This window comes from Oncorhynchus masou, chromosome 30, assembly GCF_036934945.1.
Source record: "Oncorhynchus masou masou isolate Uvic2021 chromosome 30, UVic_Omas_1.1, whole genome shotgun sequence".
Taxonomy (NCBI): domain Eukaryota; kingdom Metazoa; phylum Chordata; class Actinopteri; order Salmoniformes; family Salmonidae; genus Oncorhynchus; species Oncorhynchus masou.
In genome coordinates, this window is record NC_088241.1 from 49,066,863 (window position 1) to 49,085,956 (window position 19,094).

Below are 19,094 nucleotides of genomic sequence, written 5' to 3' on the forward strand. Positions count from 1 at the left end.
TGTTTGAAGGTAATTTAATTCTTTATTGACTTTTCCTCAATTCTATTTCAAGTTGATTAAGCCAGCCAGATTTGCCCTAATGCAGCCATTGAAGCAAAGTTTAAATGAAAATAAAAAGGATTCTGGGCTCTGCGAGATTTCATTTCATTATGACAGCAACATTGATTATAATCCGTCACTTCTCATTAAGTACGGCTTACCTGTATTCTCCCTCACCCTAATAACTAATAGAAGAACAGATGTGATACTTATTGGATCCACATAATGCTTTAATTTCTCTAATCAAATTCCTCTAATTATGAAGCCAATGAGAAGAAAATACTCCACATGTCAATTTATTGTATTTTTTTTATCCAATGAGGGAAGTATTTGTGTTGTCACTTTGATTTCTGGATTTCACAAACATTATTCCTTGGTCGATGTAAAATGAAGCAGTGCATGCTTTCTATCTGTTCTTTCATTCGTTAGTTTTTTCTCTCCTTATCCTGTGAAACAGAACTTCCCATCATAGTTACTGATCAATATCTCAACAGAACACATTCTCCTGATAACAATCCAAAACCCCTAAATACTTTCAATAAATAACTTGCTGGCCAATATTGGATTCTGGCCAATATTGCTGAACAATTTATTTAGGACTGACATGGCATACTATGTACTTTATCAGTTATGGAGCTGTTTATGGAGAGGGTTTGGATAGTAACTCAATCAGTCAAACACTACAGTATATACTGACTGTATGTCTGTGTGCCTGAGTGCATGCATACCCAAACCCATGATTTACCCATATCTTTAACAAAACTGAATGTATTACAAACGATTAGACACAACGCACGGTAATGCTCACTATCCAATGGCACAGTAGTTAAGTTGCTTGTGACACTATCGGACACTAATCATCGGCCATTGATCACATGATCACACTGAAGTCAGTGATACTGCGACACAGAGACTTGGTGATGCTTTCGTGGAGGATTAAAATGCTAGAATACATGACTAGCCTTTCCTTCTGTCTCTGCTTGACTTAAGACAACTCCATCACCTACCCAAACCGACCAACCACAACCACCAAACACCGCCAGTATTTCCCCCGGCATGGAAATACAGAATTGTATGTAATTAGGTTACAGTACACCACAACTATCAGTCATTCCAACCCCTGAAACACCACATTATGTATTAATCGTTATTCCTCGACCAGAAATACACTGTAATTAGATATTGATTGAATAGTCAATTTGATGAATTAAACAAAATGCCTGCGACAACTTAGTTTTTTATCTATACACTCTTAGAACAAAAAGGTGCTAAGTAGAACCATACAGGGTTCTTTGGTTTGTCCCCATAGGTGAACCCTTTTTGGTGATAGGTAGAACGCTTTGCAGAGTGTTCTACCTAGAACCCTTGATGTAGGGTTCTACATAAAATCCCCTGTGGTTCTACTAATAACCCTTTTATCTTTGTTGGGTTCTTCCTAGAACAATCTCTGAACAGTTCCATCAGCCTTATTAGCCTTAAAACCTTTACTCTTTATGACAATATATATCATAAGATCTTTCTTTGAGTGCCTAGTTATACCCTAACACAGTGGTGTTAGGAAACTCCTGGTTTACAGGCCAAATCAGGTCAGGAAGTCACATTACGCTGGCATGCAAAGTGATTTGTAATTCCTATTGGATATTGGAATCCAGCCAGAGTGAGGAAATCACCAGCAACCTGCATTCAGAATGACTGCCACTGTAGGGAAGATTGATTAATAGGACTGCCTAAATGATCTAAACGGGAACAACCACCTCAGTAGTGGGTGCAATAAGTCCAACTACTTAGTTAAGAATGTTTTTATTTATCTTTGTGTAGCATAAGATTAATAAACCAATCAATGTACGTTAAAAAATACCGATATTGGAATGAACAATTCTGAAAATCTATCTGCAAAAGGAGCAAGCTGGGAAATGTGATAATGATGGGCGTGGTTTTGAGTGTTTCTTCTCTACACAGTAAAAATGACACACAATCACACTCAACTCTGGTTATTAACACCAGCACTGAGGTTATTTTACACCACTGAGTGTTAAAGTAACTGTCCAGTATTTTCAGATTTCTATGAAATATGACCTATAATTAATTACAATGTGAGTTAAATAGTTTTCCTTCCAGAAAATTTTAATGAACAATGTTAAAGGCAGCTTTTCTGTGTTGGAATGGTGTGGGCGTACCCCAACAACAGAATGGTCTGGGTGTATACCGGTCATTCAAAATATAAATGCCAGTAGACCGCTGATTGGCAAGCTCATCCTCTATGACGAAATAGCAAGCATTTTTTAAACGGTCTGTTTGAGATACAAGTTTGAGGTGGGGTTTTTGAAGTGTTTTATCTTCAGTTTAAGCTTAATAAGTATAGGATAAGTATAGGACGAGTCAACAACATTAGTTGAGTATGAGTTAACAGAATATTAACTTTTAAAAGTGACATTTTCACTGGATAGTTAGTTTACAATAATTTAACTCCTAAATCAACACTAGAAATGTTACATTGAATAATCAACACTAGGTAAACCTGGCCAATTTGCTGTGTGGGTAAAAATAACAGAAAGTATTCACACCCTTTGACTTTTTCCACATTTTGTTGTGTTACAGCCTGGCCTACACGCAATACTCCATAATGTGAAAGTGTAGTATTAGTAGTATTAATTAAATATGAAACGCTGAAATGTCTTGTGATAATAAGTATTCAACCCTTTTGTTAGGCCTAAATAAGTTCAGGAGTAAAAAATATCTTTAACAAGTCACATAATAAGTTATATAGACTCACTCTGTGTACAATAATAGTGTTTAACATTATTTTTGAATGACTACCTCATCTCTGTACCCCGCACGTGATACTGTACCCCGCATGGTAGAACAGTGAATTTCAAACCCAAATTCAACCAAAGACCAGGGAGGTTTTCCAAAGCTTCGCAAAGAAGGGGGCGGCAGGTAGTCTAGTGGTTAAAGCGTTGGGCCAGTAACCGAAAGGTAAAAATTGTCGTTCTGCCCCTGAACAAAGCAGTTAACCCACTGTTTCCCGGTAGGCCGTCATTGTAAATAAGAATTTGTTCTAAACTGACTTGCCTAGATAAATAAAGGTAGAAAAAGGGCACCTATTGGTAGATGGGTAAAAAAAACTAAACAGACATTGAACATCCCTTTGAGCATGGTGAAGCTATTAATTACACTTTGGATGGTGTATCAATACACCCAGTCACTACAAAGCTACAGGCATCCTTCCTAACTCAGTTGCTGAAGAGGAAAGAAACTGCTCAGGGATTTCACCATGAGGCCAACGGTGACATTAAAACAGTTACAGAGTTTTGGGGTGGTAGGTAGCCTAGTGGTTAGCACGTTGCTAGATCGAATCCCCGAGCTGACAAGGTAAAAATCTGTCGATCTGCCCCTGAACAAGGCAGTTAACCCACTGTTCCCTGGTAGGCCATCATTGTAAATAAGAATTTGTTCTTAACTGACTTGCCTAGTTAAATTAAAAAGAAATGTAATGGCCGTGATAGGAGAAAACTGAGGATGGATGAACAACATTGTTGTTATTCCACAATACTAACCTAACTGACAGAGTGAAAAGAAAGAAGCCTGTACAGAATAAAAATATTCCAAAATATGCATCCTGTTTGCAATAAGGCACTAAAGTAAAACTGAAAAAAATGTGGCAAAGAAATTAACTTTATGTCCTGAATACAACGCGTTATTTTTAGGACAGGTCCAACAACACATCACTGAGGACCACTCTTCATATTTTCAAGCATGGTGGGGGCTGCATCATGTTATGGGTATGCTTGCCATTGGCAACGACTAGGGAGTCTTTTAGGATATAGAATAGAGCTAAGCACAGGCAAAATCCTAGAATAAAACTTGGTTCAGTCTGCTTTCCAAAAGACACTGGGAGACATTCACCTTTCAACAGGACATTAACCTAAACACAAGGCCAAATATACACTGGAGTTGCTTACAAAGACGACATTGAATATTCCTGAGTGGCCTAGTAACAGTTTTTTCTTAAATCGTCTTGAAAATCTAGCAAGACTTGAAAATGGCTGTTCAGAAATGATCAACAACCAACTTGACAGAGCTTGAAGAATTGTAAGTAGAATAATGTGCACATTTGTACAATCCAGGTGTGCAAAGCTTACCCAGAAAGACGCACAGCTGTAATCGCCTCCAAAGGTGATTCTAACATGTATTGACTTAAGGGTGTCAATACTTGTGAAAATTAGATATTTCTGTATTTTATTTTCAATATATTATGGGGTATTGTGTGTAGATGAGTGAGAGAAAACAATATTTCATCCATTTTTAATACAGACTGTAACACAACAAAATCTGGAATAAGTCAAGGGGTATGAAAACTTTCTGATGAGACTATACAGTATATGTAAAATTATTATGGGAATACCAGATACATGCACAAATATTCTCACCCCTATCTTTGCTCAAACTCCTGATGTTAAAGTTTAAACTGAGATAAACACTCAAGCTGAGGCACGATTTAATAGTACCACAAAATACAATAAAAAAGCTTATTCCGATTCAGAAGGGTTCCCTTCTGGCCCTCCAAACAATCATCGAAGAACCCTTTCTTCCAAAAACAGGTAATCAGATAAAAAAGGTTCTAGGTAGAACTCGTTGCCTTACAAAGAACCAATGTCTTCAAAAAAAGTGTTCTTCCGATGAAAACGGTTCCAGGCAGAACCCTATTCCTCCTCAAAGAACCTTTTAGAACCCTTTTTTCTAAGAGTGTACATTATTAAGCCAGCCACCATGTTTGCATAAGTTATGATCCCACTACATATCAGAGAATCTCAAGTTGTTGTTTTTTTTATGTTATGTTTATTCATCATTGCCATCAATGCACACACTCAAGTGAGCCATGAAAATACACAATTACATACAATGTCCCTGGGACAACATCTGGTGTTGGGATGCAACTACTGCTTGTCCCCGTATAGGCTTGACGGTCATTCTGTTGTTATGAGATGTCCTGAGTAAAGCCATGCCGAAGATGTATGTCTAGTTGTCTACATATGTCCCACCAGTCAACTCTTAGCAGAACCTCTACTGTTAGTGCATCTGATGTCCACTATAGGCAGTGCACCTAATCATTTATGGTTTCTCCCAATTGCATGCAGTTCGGCAGAATGTCTCATCCCTAGGTGTTGCTAACCGAAACCAAGGTAGGCTATACCTCCATATAAGATTAAACATATCTCTTTACAGATCTACCTCATATATACAGTCGTTAAACAGTGACTATACTAGCTGTGACAGTTGAAATCAGATCCACCAGGAGGGAGCTTTTTCTGTTAATCTGTGTCAAAACCCTTAGTGATTTACATTTTGTAAACTTGAAAAAAAGGCACCTTTGAAATGGGCAAGTTTGATTCCTGGCGTAGTCGGCAGACACTTGCATTAGCTGCAACATGCTGTTACAATATCCGCCTCTCCTCCCCTCCTCTTCTTGAGCCCCAAGATGCGGAATCTCTCCACAGGAGCAGGATGACGATAGGCATTCTGTCTTTCTCTCTCTCTCTCTCTCTCTCTCTCTCTCTCTCTTCCATTCCATTTCAATATCCTTAGATTATACCCTTCGTTTTAATTAGGCGTGGCGCTTCTAGGGATTCTAGAATCCTATCTGAGCTCGGCGGAAGAAAATAGGGCGATTTCACAGAGCGGTTTATGTAGATTGATTTCAAGCAATCTCAAGTTGATCCATTGTGCTGATGTGCTGTGGCTGTGGTGACCGTTTTGCAAACAAACTGCCCATGTATTTCCATACAGAGCACTAGCCAAGTGGATGTAAAGATGTAGAGCCCTCAAACTCAACTCTGGACTTCGAAGCCAGTTTCACTGCATTTTTTTATCGTTCCCCTCTAATCAGGGACTGATTTAGACCTGGGACACCAGGTGTGTGCAATTAATTATCAGGTTGAACAGAAAACCAGCAGGCTTCAGAACTCGTAGGGTCAGAGTTGAGTATCCCTGATATAGAAGGTATAGTGTTTCTGTCATAGGTTTATCTCAGGCGAGAACATAGGAAAGCATGTGAGAGGGGCTCAGTCAGGGTTGACCATTACTTCACCTCCAGTTTGTTTGCTTGTTATCTGATGGAGAAGAGATGCGGGCAGCAGTGGGATTGTTGTGTGCCGCGCCAGTGAGCCTCGCCCGAATGCCTCGATGAACAGACCTATGGGAAATTATCCCACTGGGCTTTCCTAGAGGATGTGTAGTGTTGGTCCGTCAGGAGAATGTAATACCAGAACAGAACACTGCTGTTCATCTACATTGTGATGACAATAGCATGGTGTTGTTGGGACTCTCTCTCACGCGGTTTGGATACTAATGACAGTATATGACTGATACAGTGCCTTGCGAAATTATTCGGCCCCCTTGAACTTTGCGACCTTTTGCCACATTTCAGGGTTCAAACATAAAGATATAAAACTGTATTTTTTGTGAAGAATCAACAACAAGTGGGACACAATCATGAAGTGGAACGACATTTATTGGATATTTCAAACTTTTTTAACAAATCAAAAACTGAAAAATTGGGCGTGCAAAATTATTCAGCCCCCTTAAGTTAATACTTTGTAGCGCCACCTTTTGCTGCGATTACAGCTGTAAGTCGCTTGGGGTATGTCTCTATCAGTTTTGCACATCGAGAGACTGAAATTATTTCCCATTCCTCCTTGCAAAACAGCTCGAGCTCAGTGAGGTTGGATGGAGAGCATTTGTGAACAGCAGTTTTCAGTTCTTTCCACAGATTCTCGATGGGATTCAGGTCTGGACTTTGACTTGACCATTCTAACACCTGGATATGTTTATTTTTGAACCATTCCATTGTAGATTTTGCTTTATGTTTTGGATCATTGTCTTGTTGGAAGACAAATCTCCGTCTCAGTCTCAGGTCTTTTGCAGACTCCATCAGGTTTTCTTCCAGAATGGTCCTGTATTTGGCTCCATCCATCTTCCCATCAATTTTAACCATCTTCCCTGTCCCTGCTGAAGAAAAGCAGGCCCAAACCATGATGCTGCCACCACCACCACCACCACTACCTGTGTTCAGGGTGATGAGCTGTGTTGCTTTTACGCCAAACATAACGTTTTGCATTGTTGCCAAAAAGTTCAATTTTGGTTTCATCTGACCAGAGCACCTTCTTCCACATGTTTGGTGTGTCTCCCAGGTGGCTTGTGGCAAACTTTAAACGACACTTTTTATGGATATCTTTAAGAAATGGCTTTCTTCTTGCCACTTCCATAAAGGCCAGATTTGTGCAATATACGACTGATTGTTGTCCTATGGACAGAGTCTCCCACCTCAGCTGTAGATCTCTGCAGTTCATCCAGAGTGATCATGGGCCTCTTGGCTGCATCTCTGATCAGTCTTATCCTTGTATGAGCTGAAAGTTTAGAGGGACGGTGTAACGGCGTTCTTCGTTTGTCGCAAGAAAGTCGGACCGAAATGCAGCGTGTTGGTTACTCATGTTTTTTAATTAAACAAATAACGGAACTATACATGAAATAACTAATAAATACAAAACAACAAAACGGAACGTGAAACCTATTACAGCCTATCTGGCTGGCAGCTCGGGACTGAGGGGCAGCTCGGGACTGAGGGGCAGCCCAGTACTGAGAGGAAGCCCAGTACTGAGAGGAAGCCCAGTCCTGAGAAGAAGCCCAGTACTGAGATGAAGCCCAGCCAGGCAGTTGAATCCGGCAGACTGGCGGATCTGGAAGAGTCTGGTTGATTAGCAGATTTGGAAGAGTCTGGTTGACTGGCAGATCTGGAAGAGTCTGGCTGAATATCAGATCTGGAAGAGTCTGGCTGACTGGCAGATCTGGAAGAGTCTGGCTGACTGGCAGATCTGGAAGAGTCTGGCTGACTGGCAGATCTGGAAGAGTCTGGCTGACTGGCAGATCTGGAAGAATCTGTCTGACTGGCAGATCTGGAAGAGTCTGGCTGACTGGCAGATCTGGAAGAGTCTGGCTGACTGGCAGATCTGGAAGAGTCTGGCTGACTGGCAGATCTGGAAGAATCTGGCTGACTGGCAGATCTGGAAGAGTCTGGCTGACTGGCAGATCTGGAAGAGTCTGGCTGACTGGCAGATCTGGAAGAGTCTGGCTGACTGGCAGATCTGGAAGAGTCTGGCTGACTGGCAGATCTGGAAGAGTCTGGCTGTCTGGCAGATCTGGAAGAGTCTGGCTGACTGGCAGATCTGGAAGAGTCTGGCTGACTGGCAGATCTGGAAGAGTCTGGCTGACTGGCAGATCTGGAAGAGTCTGGCTGACTGGCAGATCTGGAAGAGTCTGGCTGACTGACGGCTCTGGCTGCTTCATGCTGACTGGCGGCTCTGGCTGCTCCATGCTGACTGGCGGCTCTGGCTGCTCCATGCAGATTGACAGCTCTGGCGGCTTCTTGCAGACTGACAGCTCTGACTCTTCCATGCAGACTAACAGCTTTGGCAGCTCCTTGCCGACTGGCAGCTCCTTGCAGACTGGCAGCTCCTTGCAGACTGGCAACTCCATGCAGACTGGCAACTCCATGCAGACTGGCAACTCCATGCAGACTGGCAACTCTGGCTGCTCCAAGCAGACTGATAGCTCTGGCTGCCCCATGCAGACTGGCAGCTCTAGCTGCTCCATGCAGACTGGCAACTCTGGCTGCTCCATGCAGACTGGCAGCTCTAGCTGCTCCATGCAGACTGGCAGCTCTGGCTGCTCCATGCAGACTGGCATCTCTAGCTGCTCCATGCAGACTGGCAGCTCTAGCTGCTCCATGCAGACTGGCAGCTCAGGCTGCTCCGAACAGGCAGGAGGCTCCGGCAGCGCTGTAGAGGAGGAAGGCTCTAGAAACGCTGAACAGGCGGGAGACTCCGACAGCGCAGGAGAGGGAGAAAGCACTGGCTGCGCTGAACAGGCGAGGCGCACTGAAGGCCTGGTGCGTGGTACTGGAACTGGTGGTACTGGATCGAGGACACGCACAGGAAGCCTGGTGCGGGGAGCTACCATCGGAGGACTGGTGTGTGAAGGTGGCACAGGATGGACTGGACCGTGAAGGTGTACTGGAGAGCCTGAGAGCAGGACTGGCACAGGACGTGCAAGGCTAGGTAGATATACAGGAGGCCTAGTGCGTGAGGCTGGCACATTTTTCACCAGCCGACTAACACGCACCTCAGGACTAGTATGGAGCGCTGACCCAGGTGCCATTAAATCCCCGACACGCTCCTTCGGACAAATCTTATACCTAAAGCACCAAACTAGCAACTCCCTCATTACTCTCTCCTCCAATTTCCCCATTAACTCCTTCACAGTCTCTGCTTCGCACACCTCCAACACCGGTTCTGGTCTCCTCCTTGGCTCCTCACGATAAACAGGGAGAGTTGGCTCAGGTCTGTCTCCTGACTCAGCCACTCTCCCTCTGAGCCCCCCAAGAAATTTTGGGGCTGATTTTCTGGTTTCGCTCTGCGCCGCCGTGTCATTCTTTTCGACTCCATTCTCCTATAGCCCTCTTCGCACTGCTCCAGCGAATCCCAGGCGGGCTCCGGCACTCTCTCTGGGTCGGCCGCCCACCTGTCTATTTCTTCCCACGTCGTATACTCCAAGCCTCTGCTGTCCATAACGTCCTCCCTTCGCTGCTCCAGCTGCCTGTTAACACGCTGCTCGGTCCGTGTGTGGTGGGTGATTCTGTAACGGCGTTCTTCGTTTGTCGCAAGAAAGTCGGACCGAAATGCAGCGTGTTGGTTACTCATGTTTTTTAATGAAACAAATAACGGAACTATACATGAAATAACTAATAAATACAAAACAACAAAACGGAACGTGAAACCTATTACAGCCTATCTGGTGAACACTACACAGAGACAGGAACAATCACCCATGAAATACAAAGTGAAACCCAGGCTACCTAAATACGGTTCCCAATCAGAGACAACGAGAATCACCTGACTCTGATTGAGAACCGCCTCAGGCAGCCAAACCTATGCAACACACACCCCTAATCAGCCACAATCCCAATAACTAAAAAACCCCACTAAGAAATACAACAAACAATAAACCCATGTCACACCCTGGCCTGACCAACTAATGAACTAAAACACAAAATACTAAGACCAAGGCGTGACAGACGGCCAGGTCTTGGTAGATTTGCAGTGGTCTGATACTCCTTCCATTTCAATATTATCGCTTGCACAGTGCTCCTTGGGATGTTTAAAGCTTGGGAAATCTTTTTGTATCCAAATCCGGCTTTAAACTTCTTCACAACAGTATCTCGGACCTGCCTGGTGTGTTCCTTGTTCTTCATGATGCTCTCTGCGCTTTTAACGGACCTCTGAGACTATCACCGTGCAGGTGCATTTATACGGAGACTTGATTACACACAGGTGGATTGTATTTATCATCATTAGTCATTTGGGTCAACATTGGATCATTCAGAGATCCTCAGTGAACTTCTGGAGAGAGTTTGCTGCACTGAAAGTAAAGGGGCTGAATAATTTTGCACACCCAATTTTTCAGTTTTTGATTTGTTAAAAAAGTTTGAAATATCCAATAAATGTCATTCCACTTCATGATTGTGTCCCACTTGTTGTTGATTCTTCACAAAAAACTACAGTTTTATATCTTTATGTTTGAAGCCTGAAATGTGGCAAAAGGTTGCAAAGTTCAAGGGGGCCGAATACTTTTGCAAGGCACTGTGACTTATTTTACCTCTTGTCTCTTCCAAATGGTAAACTTGAGCAGATTCCATGCAACATGATTCAACAGACTGCATCTGTAACTGTCAGGGCAACCACACTTAACGCCCCGGCACTAGAATGTTATTCTAGAACTTCTTCTTCTTACAGTGCAATGATAGTGAAGATATTGTGGCGGTATTAATTCCTGTAATATTTGCTGTCTCAGAATATAACACTAAATATATAGGATCACCTATCTCATTGGTCATTTAATAATTCATGCCAGACTTCATTGGATGTTCATTTCAAACTTTTTTTGTACTATAGTGAAAAAGTAGGAATGTGTATGATTCTCCTTTCTTTAGCCCTTCTGAACATTCTATTATTTCATGTTTCAACAAACTATATCAAGCTTCTGTTTATTTATTTGTTTTGTTTTTCTTCTTTTTAATCTGTTTGTTGTCTAGTAGCTCCTCAAGTTGCTTTGTCAACTGTCCCTTCAGTTCAAGTTGCAAACAGCAAGCGAGGTAGGAGATTCTCCGATTCATACAGGGCCCCTGTGTGTCAGCAGTTGTCCAAAGCCATGTCCCCACTGTATGAATCTAGAATGACCAGTGTATGTGCTACTTTAGCTACTTAACCCAACCCTACCCCTGTAGTACCATGTAGTACTAATCCACAACTATCCCCATGAACTATGACCAATGTGCACTCTGTATCCATAAAGGGTGGAGTTTGCGTTGCGGTATGGATATGTGGTACACGTACAGTTTGTCTTTCAGTAAAGGGTGCATGATCCTGTGTCTCTCTACATCCAGTGTAAACATTTGAAGTGCTATTGAATACAATTCTTCAAGGTACAACATAATAAGGATGCTCTTCAATGTCATTGTAATGCCTCACAGAAATATTTGAGTGTATGTTTCAGAGACCTTACTTTCGACGTGATGAACCCTATTTTTCAGTCAGGCAGAGTATTGGTCTTCCAGGAGTAGGTTTCGGAGTAGATAACATAAACATTATGAGAACTTCCAATTAACTGTGCTACTTGTTAGCAAATAGGCCAGAACATTATTATTTTTCTTGAATAGAGTTGAATAAACTAGCTAGGCCGCAGTCTTTCATTTCCAAGGCTCTATGCCTTTTGTGGTGACCGACGGAAAGACCTGGCCTCAGTCCAGAACTTAATAACCACAATCCCTCCCCAAAGCCCCTGTAGCTCATAGAGGACTGTGTGTCCAGCTGCCTGTAGCTCAGAGAGGACTGTTTGTCCAGCTGCCTGTAGCTCAGAGAGGGTTGTGTGTCCAACTGCCTGTAGCTCAGAGAGGACTGTCTGTCCAACTGCCTGTAGCTCAGAAAGGGCTGTGTGTCCAGCTGCCTGTAGCTCAGAGAGGGCTGTGTCCAGCTGCCTGTAGCTCAGAGAGGGCTGTGTGTCCAGCTGCCTGTAGCTCAGAGAGGGCTGTGTGTCCAGCTGCCTATATCTCAGAGAGGGCTGTGTGTCCAGCTGCCTGTAGCTCAGAGAGGGCTGTGTGTCCAGCTGCCTGTAGCTCAGAGAGGGCTGTGTGTCCAGCTGCCTGTAGCTCAGAGAGGGCTGTGTCCAGCTGCCTGTAGCTCAGAGAGTGCTGTGTCCAGCTGCTTGTAGCTCAGAGAGGGCTGTGTGTCCAGCTGCTTGTAGCCCAGAGAGGGCTGTGTGTCCAGCTGCCTGTAGCCCAGAGAGGGCTGTGTCCAGTTGCCTGTCGCTCAGAGAGGGCTGTGTGTCCAGCTGCCTGTCTGCAAAGGCTTAAGTAACCCATCTGACCCACCGTGAAAGCTGGTGTCAGCAGTCGCACACGCTGGTCGCAAGTGTCACACACAAGGCTCCACTGGGACGTGACCATCTTTGATTGGCATGCCCGCCTGACGTTGTGTGACTAAGCAGTAGGCACAGGGCGTAGCCCAGCTCTCAATCTGGGAGCTAATACTACACAACACACTACACATCACCCAACAACATGCTCCCCTTGTCACATCTCTGCATACATTCACCTGCTTCACCTGCTTCTCATGCAAAGTGCTTTTTTGTTGTTGCAAGGTATTAATTGGCTGGGAGGGGTGTCAGGTGGCTGGGACAGGTAGCAACTCTTCCTCTTCCATTTGGTTCTCTGTAGAAAGGACAGTGGTGTATTTCCATTCATGGTTTTCTTTAAAAGTCATAGTTGCATGCTCTGTGGTTTAGGATTACAGTTCTGTGTGAACGTAATAACAATGGCCTGTGGATTGCACTACTGCTACAAAGGTTCCTGCACTCCTCCTCCTAATCTGAAATTAAACACACAGTAGGATAAATGAAGCCTGAACTAATTGAGATGTAAATTTCATACAGTGTGGCGTTACACACCTATGCCTTGCCCAGGTTGAAAATTACATTCCAACTCAACTTATCTCGTTTGACCTGTCTTGTACTGTGTGGCCCCATTCCAGAATCAGAATCCTCCTCATCCTTTCCATTGTGGTGTGCTTGGAGCGAACGTCTCTTACTCTCTCCCTCTAACAACGTGCTTTCTCATAGCCCCAGGGTGAACTGATGTCTCACACCACTGGCTGCATCCGTCCATGCCAGACCTGTCATACTGTAGCCCTTTCCACCTCCTCCTAACCTAACATTGTCTCAATCTCAACCCCCATCTCTCCATCCTAACCTCGCATGTGATGGTGCCTCCTCGCACTACCTTGCTACTAGTACCACCGCCGCCCGCCGTAGCACATGCCCCCGCGCAACACAACCCAACCCCCACATCAACATGGCCCCTTGGTCTCTCTCCACCCTTCCTTCTTTGCAAGACTGCGAATGCTTCGGACACTCCAACCGCTGCAGCTACATCGAGCTGCTAAACTCTGTCATTTGCGTGAGCTGTAAACACAACACTAGGGGCCAGCACTGCCAGGATTGCAAGCAGGGCTACTTCCGAAATGCTTCTGCGGAGCTGGAAGATGAGAATGTGTGCATAGGTCAGTTCCCTCACCACCGTCTGTCATCATCAGCACTGCTTATACCAGCTGACCCCCGTTTACACCATGTGATCTTCACCTCATCCTTCACCTTTCACATGTCACCTTAGTGCGTCAAACCTCCAAACTTCTGCCTCATGTTTTTCACTGTCTCTTTTCCTGTTGCTGTCTGGGTCCTGTCGTTCCTCACTTGCTTCTGTCCATATGACTCGCTTCCTTCTCCACAGGGCTTATTTATTAAACAAACTGTTAGTCATCACAATCACAAGGTTTTACATGAAAGAGTATTACTTCTAAATGTGTACTGCTATGGACATACTGTACTTTTTCTAAACTGATATACATTTTACCAGATTAGATTTTGACACTCAGGATGTTTTTGATGCTGTCTATGTCATGAGGTTTTTATTTACGTTCTTTTAAAATAAACTATTATTCCAAGTGCTGGTTATGTACACTACATTTACCAAAAGTATGTGGACACCTGCTTATCAAACATCTCATTCCAAATTCATGGGCATTAATATGGAGTTGGTCCCACCTTTGCTGTAAAAGCAGCCTCCACTCTTCTGGGAAGGCTTTCCACTAGATATTGGAACATTGCTGCGGGGACTTGCTTCCATTCAGCCACAAGAGCATTAGTGAGATCGGGCACTGATGTTGGGTGATTAGACCTGGCTCACAATCGGCGTTCCTATTCATCCCAAAGGTTTTCGATGGGGTTGAGGTCAGGACCGTGCAGGCAAGTCAAGTTCTTCCACACCGATCTCGACAAACCATTTCTGAATGGACCTCGCTTTGTGCACAGGGGCATTGCCATGCTGAAACAGGAAAGGGCCTTCCCCAAACTGTTGCCACAAAGTTGGAAGCACAGAATCATCTAGAATGTCATGTATGCTGTAGCATTATGATTTCCCTTCACTGGAACTAAGGGGCCATGCCCAAACCATGAAAAACAGCCCCAGACCATTATTTCTCCTCCACCAAACATTACAGTCGGCACTATGCATTGGGACAGGTAGTGTTCTCCTGGCATCCACTAAACTCAGATCAGTCCATCTGACTGCCTATCACGTTTCAGGAGAAGACCCAGATGCAGACAGTGTCAAAGTAACAAAAGTTGATTACTAGAACAGGGGGGCAGGCAAACAACAGGTCAAGGGCAGGCAGAGGTCAGTAATCCAGATCAGAATCCAAAAGGTACAGAATGTCAGGCAGTCTCGGGTTCAGGGCAGGCAGAGGTCAACAATCCAGGGTGGTGTGACAATGGTACAGAACAGCAGGGAGGCTCAGGGTCAGGGTCAGGGCAGGCAGAATGGTCAAAACCGGGAAAAATAGAAAAAGACAGGAGCAAGTGGGAAAACGCTGGTAGGCTTGACGAACAAAACAAATTGGCAACAGACAAACAGACAATAAATACAATGGGGATAATGGGGAAGATGGGTGACACCTGGAAGGGGGTGGAGACAAGCACAAAGACAGGTGAAACAGATCAGGGTGTGACACTGCCAGATGGTGAAGCATGATTCATCATTCCAGAGAACGTGTTTCCACTGTACCAGAATCCAATGGCAGTGAGTTTAACACCTCTCCAGCCAACGCTTGGCTCTGCACTTGGTGATCTTAGACTTAGTTCCCGACGAACAGTTCTTGGGCTGACGTTGCTTCCAGAGGCAGTTTGGAACTTGGTAGTGAGTGTTGCAACTGAGGACAGACTATTTTTTTATGTGCTACGCACTTCGGCAATCGGCGGTCCCGTTCTGTGAGCTTCTGTGGCCTACCACTTTGTAGCTGAGCCAATGTTGCTCCTAGACATCTCCACTTCACAATAACAGCACTTACAGTTGACCGGGGCAACTCTAGCTAGGCAGAAATTTGACGAACTGACTTGTTGGAAAGGTGGCATCCTATGTTGGTGCCATGTTGAAAATCACTGACCTCTTCAGTAAGGCCATTCTACAGCCAATGTTTGTCTGTGGAGATTGCATGGCGGTGTGCTCGATTTTAGAAACCTGTCAGCAACGGGTCTGGCTGAAGTAGCCAAATCCACTCATTTGAAGGAATGTCCACATACTTTTGTATAAACAGTGTATGTTTCACAAATAACCAGAAACACGTAGGAATCTGTTCTAAACATGTTTAACTTCATGCACATTCTATAAGTAGGTCCCTGTGTTTTGCGCAGTCATGTGATAGTATCCTGTATTTTAAGCCTTATCAAGAATTCCACCAAAAATGAAATCAGTTGTCTGAAAATGGTGCTTAACCATCTGAAGGGAAAAGGAAAGGTGGCAGTCGAGTGTCAGCTTTCAATTAAAGGTTAGAATCCAGGCATGTCACATGACTGTGCAAAACACCGGGCCCTATAAAAAGTATATGAAAGTATATATAGATGGTCTATATAGAGAGGTTTTACCATACGTTCCACTATGCCTTTCCATCTGTGTAGTGTGTAGTGACTCTGCACCTTACACATGCACATAGCACCCAATAAACATCTGTTGTCCCTCGCCCTCTGACGTTCTGATCTGGCTCTGGAAAACTGAAAATATTATATCCACCCCATATCCAGGTGTCTCTTCCAGCCTGAAGGAGAGTCTAATGAACTCGCACACTCCACGCGTAAACCCAGAGGTGTCGGAGCACGACTGATAAGCATGACGGCAATGGCAACTACTGCATATGTCACTGTGGAAGTGCTAGGCCCAACCCTGCCCAGGAATAGCGATGCAATTCCATCAGTAGCCTTTATAGAGTGCGTCTCAAATGGCACCCTATTCCTATATAGTGCACTACTTTTAATGTCATCCCGATGGGAATATAGTGCCATTTCGGACGGACCCAGAGTCAGTGCGGTCTTGCCCTGTGTATAAACCTTTACCCTTATCCTTCATAGCACGTCAATAGATGCGTTATCACAGCCAAACCCGTACTCATATATATCTTCCAAATGCTGCAGAGCTATAAGGTTACCATACAGATGGGAAAGAGGAGAGCCCTCTAAAGCTTCTATGTTCACAAGCGGGATTTGGAAAGAGCCTTAACTGTTTATAATGGTAAAGATATGGCTATTTTTAGTGTGGTTGTTTTGTTCACACATTATTCTACCCAGACAATATCCACTTATAGTATTAGTCAAATAAGCGGTTTACAATAAACGTATTTGCCCTGTAGTTAATCAGTTTCCCATGAAATCTAAGTGTGGGCCAAAATACTAATTGGAATTTTTTAGTTTTGGAATGACTTGAAATGTCTGGAGACAACATGTATTACAGTACAACAATGCCCATTTCAATGTTACCGTCCCACTTTCATCACATTTCAAACATTCGCTGAATCATACTGGACAACTCCAAGCTATGTAAATCCTCTTCTCATGTAATTCCTATGACATCTCTTTGTATGTCTCCACTGTCTCTGTCTCACCTCCTCTGTTGTCATGTTTCCCTCTAACTTTCATGTCGGAAAATGTGCCATCTTCATGTCGTGTCATTTTTCTAATATGGCTACCATATTTAGGTAAATAAGGTTTTGCTTATTTCACTATACGTAAATGTGACTTGTTAAAATGCATAAAATGTTCTAGAAAATAATGAATCACCTCAAATGATCCATACAGTGCTTAATGTCTCATTTCCTTCAATCACTCTTTATCTTCATTTCACCTCATTACTTTTGAAATGGTAGCATTTCTTCTGTAAGTGATGGCTAAGTACTATGTGGCTTAGAAATGTTTCTCAATGAGCCTGCCTGTGGCAGTAAAAGGTTGTAGCTGCTGTAAGAAGCCAAAGCACCACCTTGTTTTCCAGCATGTGTGTGTTTGTGTGTCTTGTTTCTACAGACTGTAGTTGTAATCCCTATGGCTCAGACAGTGTTCGCTGTAATGGCACAGGATTTTGTAAATGTAAGGAGGGAACTACAGGGGCTAAGTGTCGAGATTGTCTGCCGGGATATTTGTGGGACAATGGCTGCAAATGTAAGTAGAACCATACCCCTACTCTTGTAACTTTGCCCGAACCCCGACGTGTACCTCTCGCTATCTCTCTACTGTATCTCTACCTCAATCTATTCTATCTCTCCTTCTATCTCTCCCCCTTTTTCTCCTTTCGTACCATCTTATCTTATTCTCTACTTTCTACTTTTTCGCTGCCACTGCTTGGTTATGCAGGCATGTGCAGCTTTGAATGTCCCCACTCTTGTGGGGAGTAGGCCTATGGATTTAACCCTGACTAACGTTGACTACCCAGAAATTAGCCATTTTTCAACGATTTAAGACTCAAGGTTGTGAGGCTATAAATGCAGCGATTTAGACTCAAACCATTTTCTCTCAGCTTCTACTGGCAGATGTCGCTGAGTACATCAGGGAAGCAACCACGCTTTGCATTTTGGATGCTTCGTATTTAGTCATTCAGTGGCGTCAAAGAGCTGAAATGTACAACAGCTGAGCTAATATTGACTGACTGGGGAGCTGTTTGAGCAGCCCTTTCCCTCTCTCCACCATGACTGTCTGTTTAATGCTCATGTCCAGATGATGATGGCCAATGCCAGAGGTGAGCTTTTGCACTGTTCAAAATGCTGTTTATCGCTCAAATTCCAGTATGCTGTCCCAATAGTTTCTATTTAGAGGCAAAAGTAGAGAAGGCATTGAACAGGTCAGTCTACTGTACTATTCTACTAATATAGAGTACGTGATACAATCGATGTGGGATTGCTGATCCACAGGCATCATCAGCCAGGGCAACCTCTCACTGGTCGGTTCAACTCCTGACCTGGAACGTCCTCAAGATGGTGAGTTGACAGTAATTGGCCAGATCACTGCTCGCCTGTGGATGGCTTCCAGCTTTGTGCAGATCTTTTTCACCATAACCAACAGAATACCTTTTCAACAGCGCTTGCTAGGCGCTGTACCGCATATCTTCTGTCCTTTGTTGCCCAGAGCAAAACTCAGTCTTCATGCTGATTGGGCAGGGAAACCACAGCAGCTAACTTCATCTGGGGCAGACACTTTTTGAGTGTTTAATTTAACTCTATTTGAATTGAATTAACACAGGCGCTTTGGCTATGTACAACTGTGATACGTGTATTATTCCATTGTTAAACGGATCCGAATTGTTATCCACTTATTGAATATCAAATGTGAGGTTCAATCCATGTGTAAATGGATGAAAGGAGATGGATAAGTAGAAGATGCACTCTGAGGTCAGAGTGGATTAGACTGATGTATTCTGTGTACACATGGATGCACGTGGAGACAGACTGTTAATGAATACAGTTTATTAGAGTGACTGGCAGCATTCGCACCATCATGACTCCATGTTCACACATGCATGACGGGAGGTTTGAGCGCGGGTCGGCGTGGAATAGAGAAGAGGAATTAACAGAGCGAGA

At 43.8% G+C, this 19,094-nt stretch overlaps 1 protein-coding gene across 1 annotated transcript in view; it reads left to right on the forward strand.

The window, feature by feature from the left end:
- ntng1a (netrin g1a) overlaps nucleotides 1-19,094 on the forward strand; it is a 192,970-nt gene that overhangs the window by 134,185 nt on the left and 39,691 nt on the right. The window contains exons 5-6 of the mRNA XM_064949208.1: nucleotides 13,539-13,706; nucleotides 17,548-17,682. Of these exons, the coding sequence (XP_064805280.1) occupies nucleotides 13,539-13,706; nucleotides 17,548-17,682 (303 nt within the window). The remainder of the gene's footprint in view (nucleotides 1-13,538; nucleotides 13,707-17,547; nucleotides 17,683-19,094) is intronic.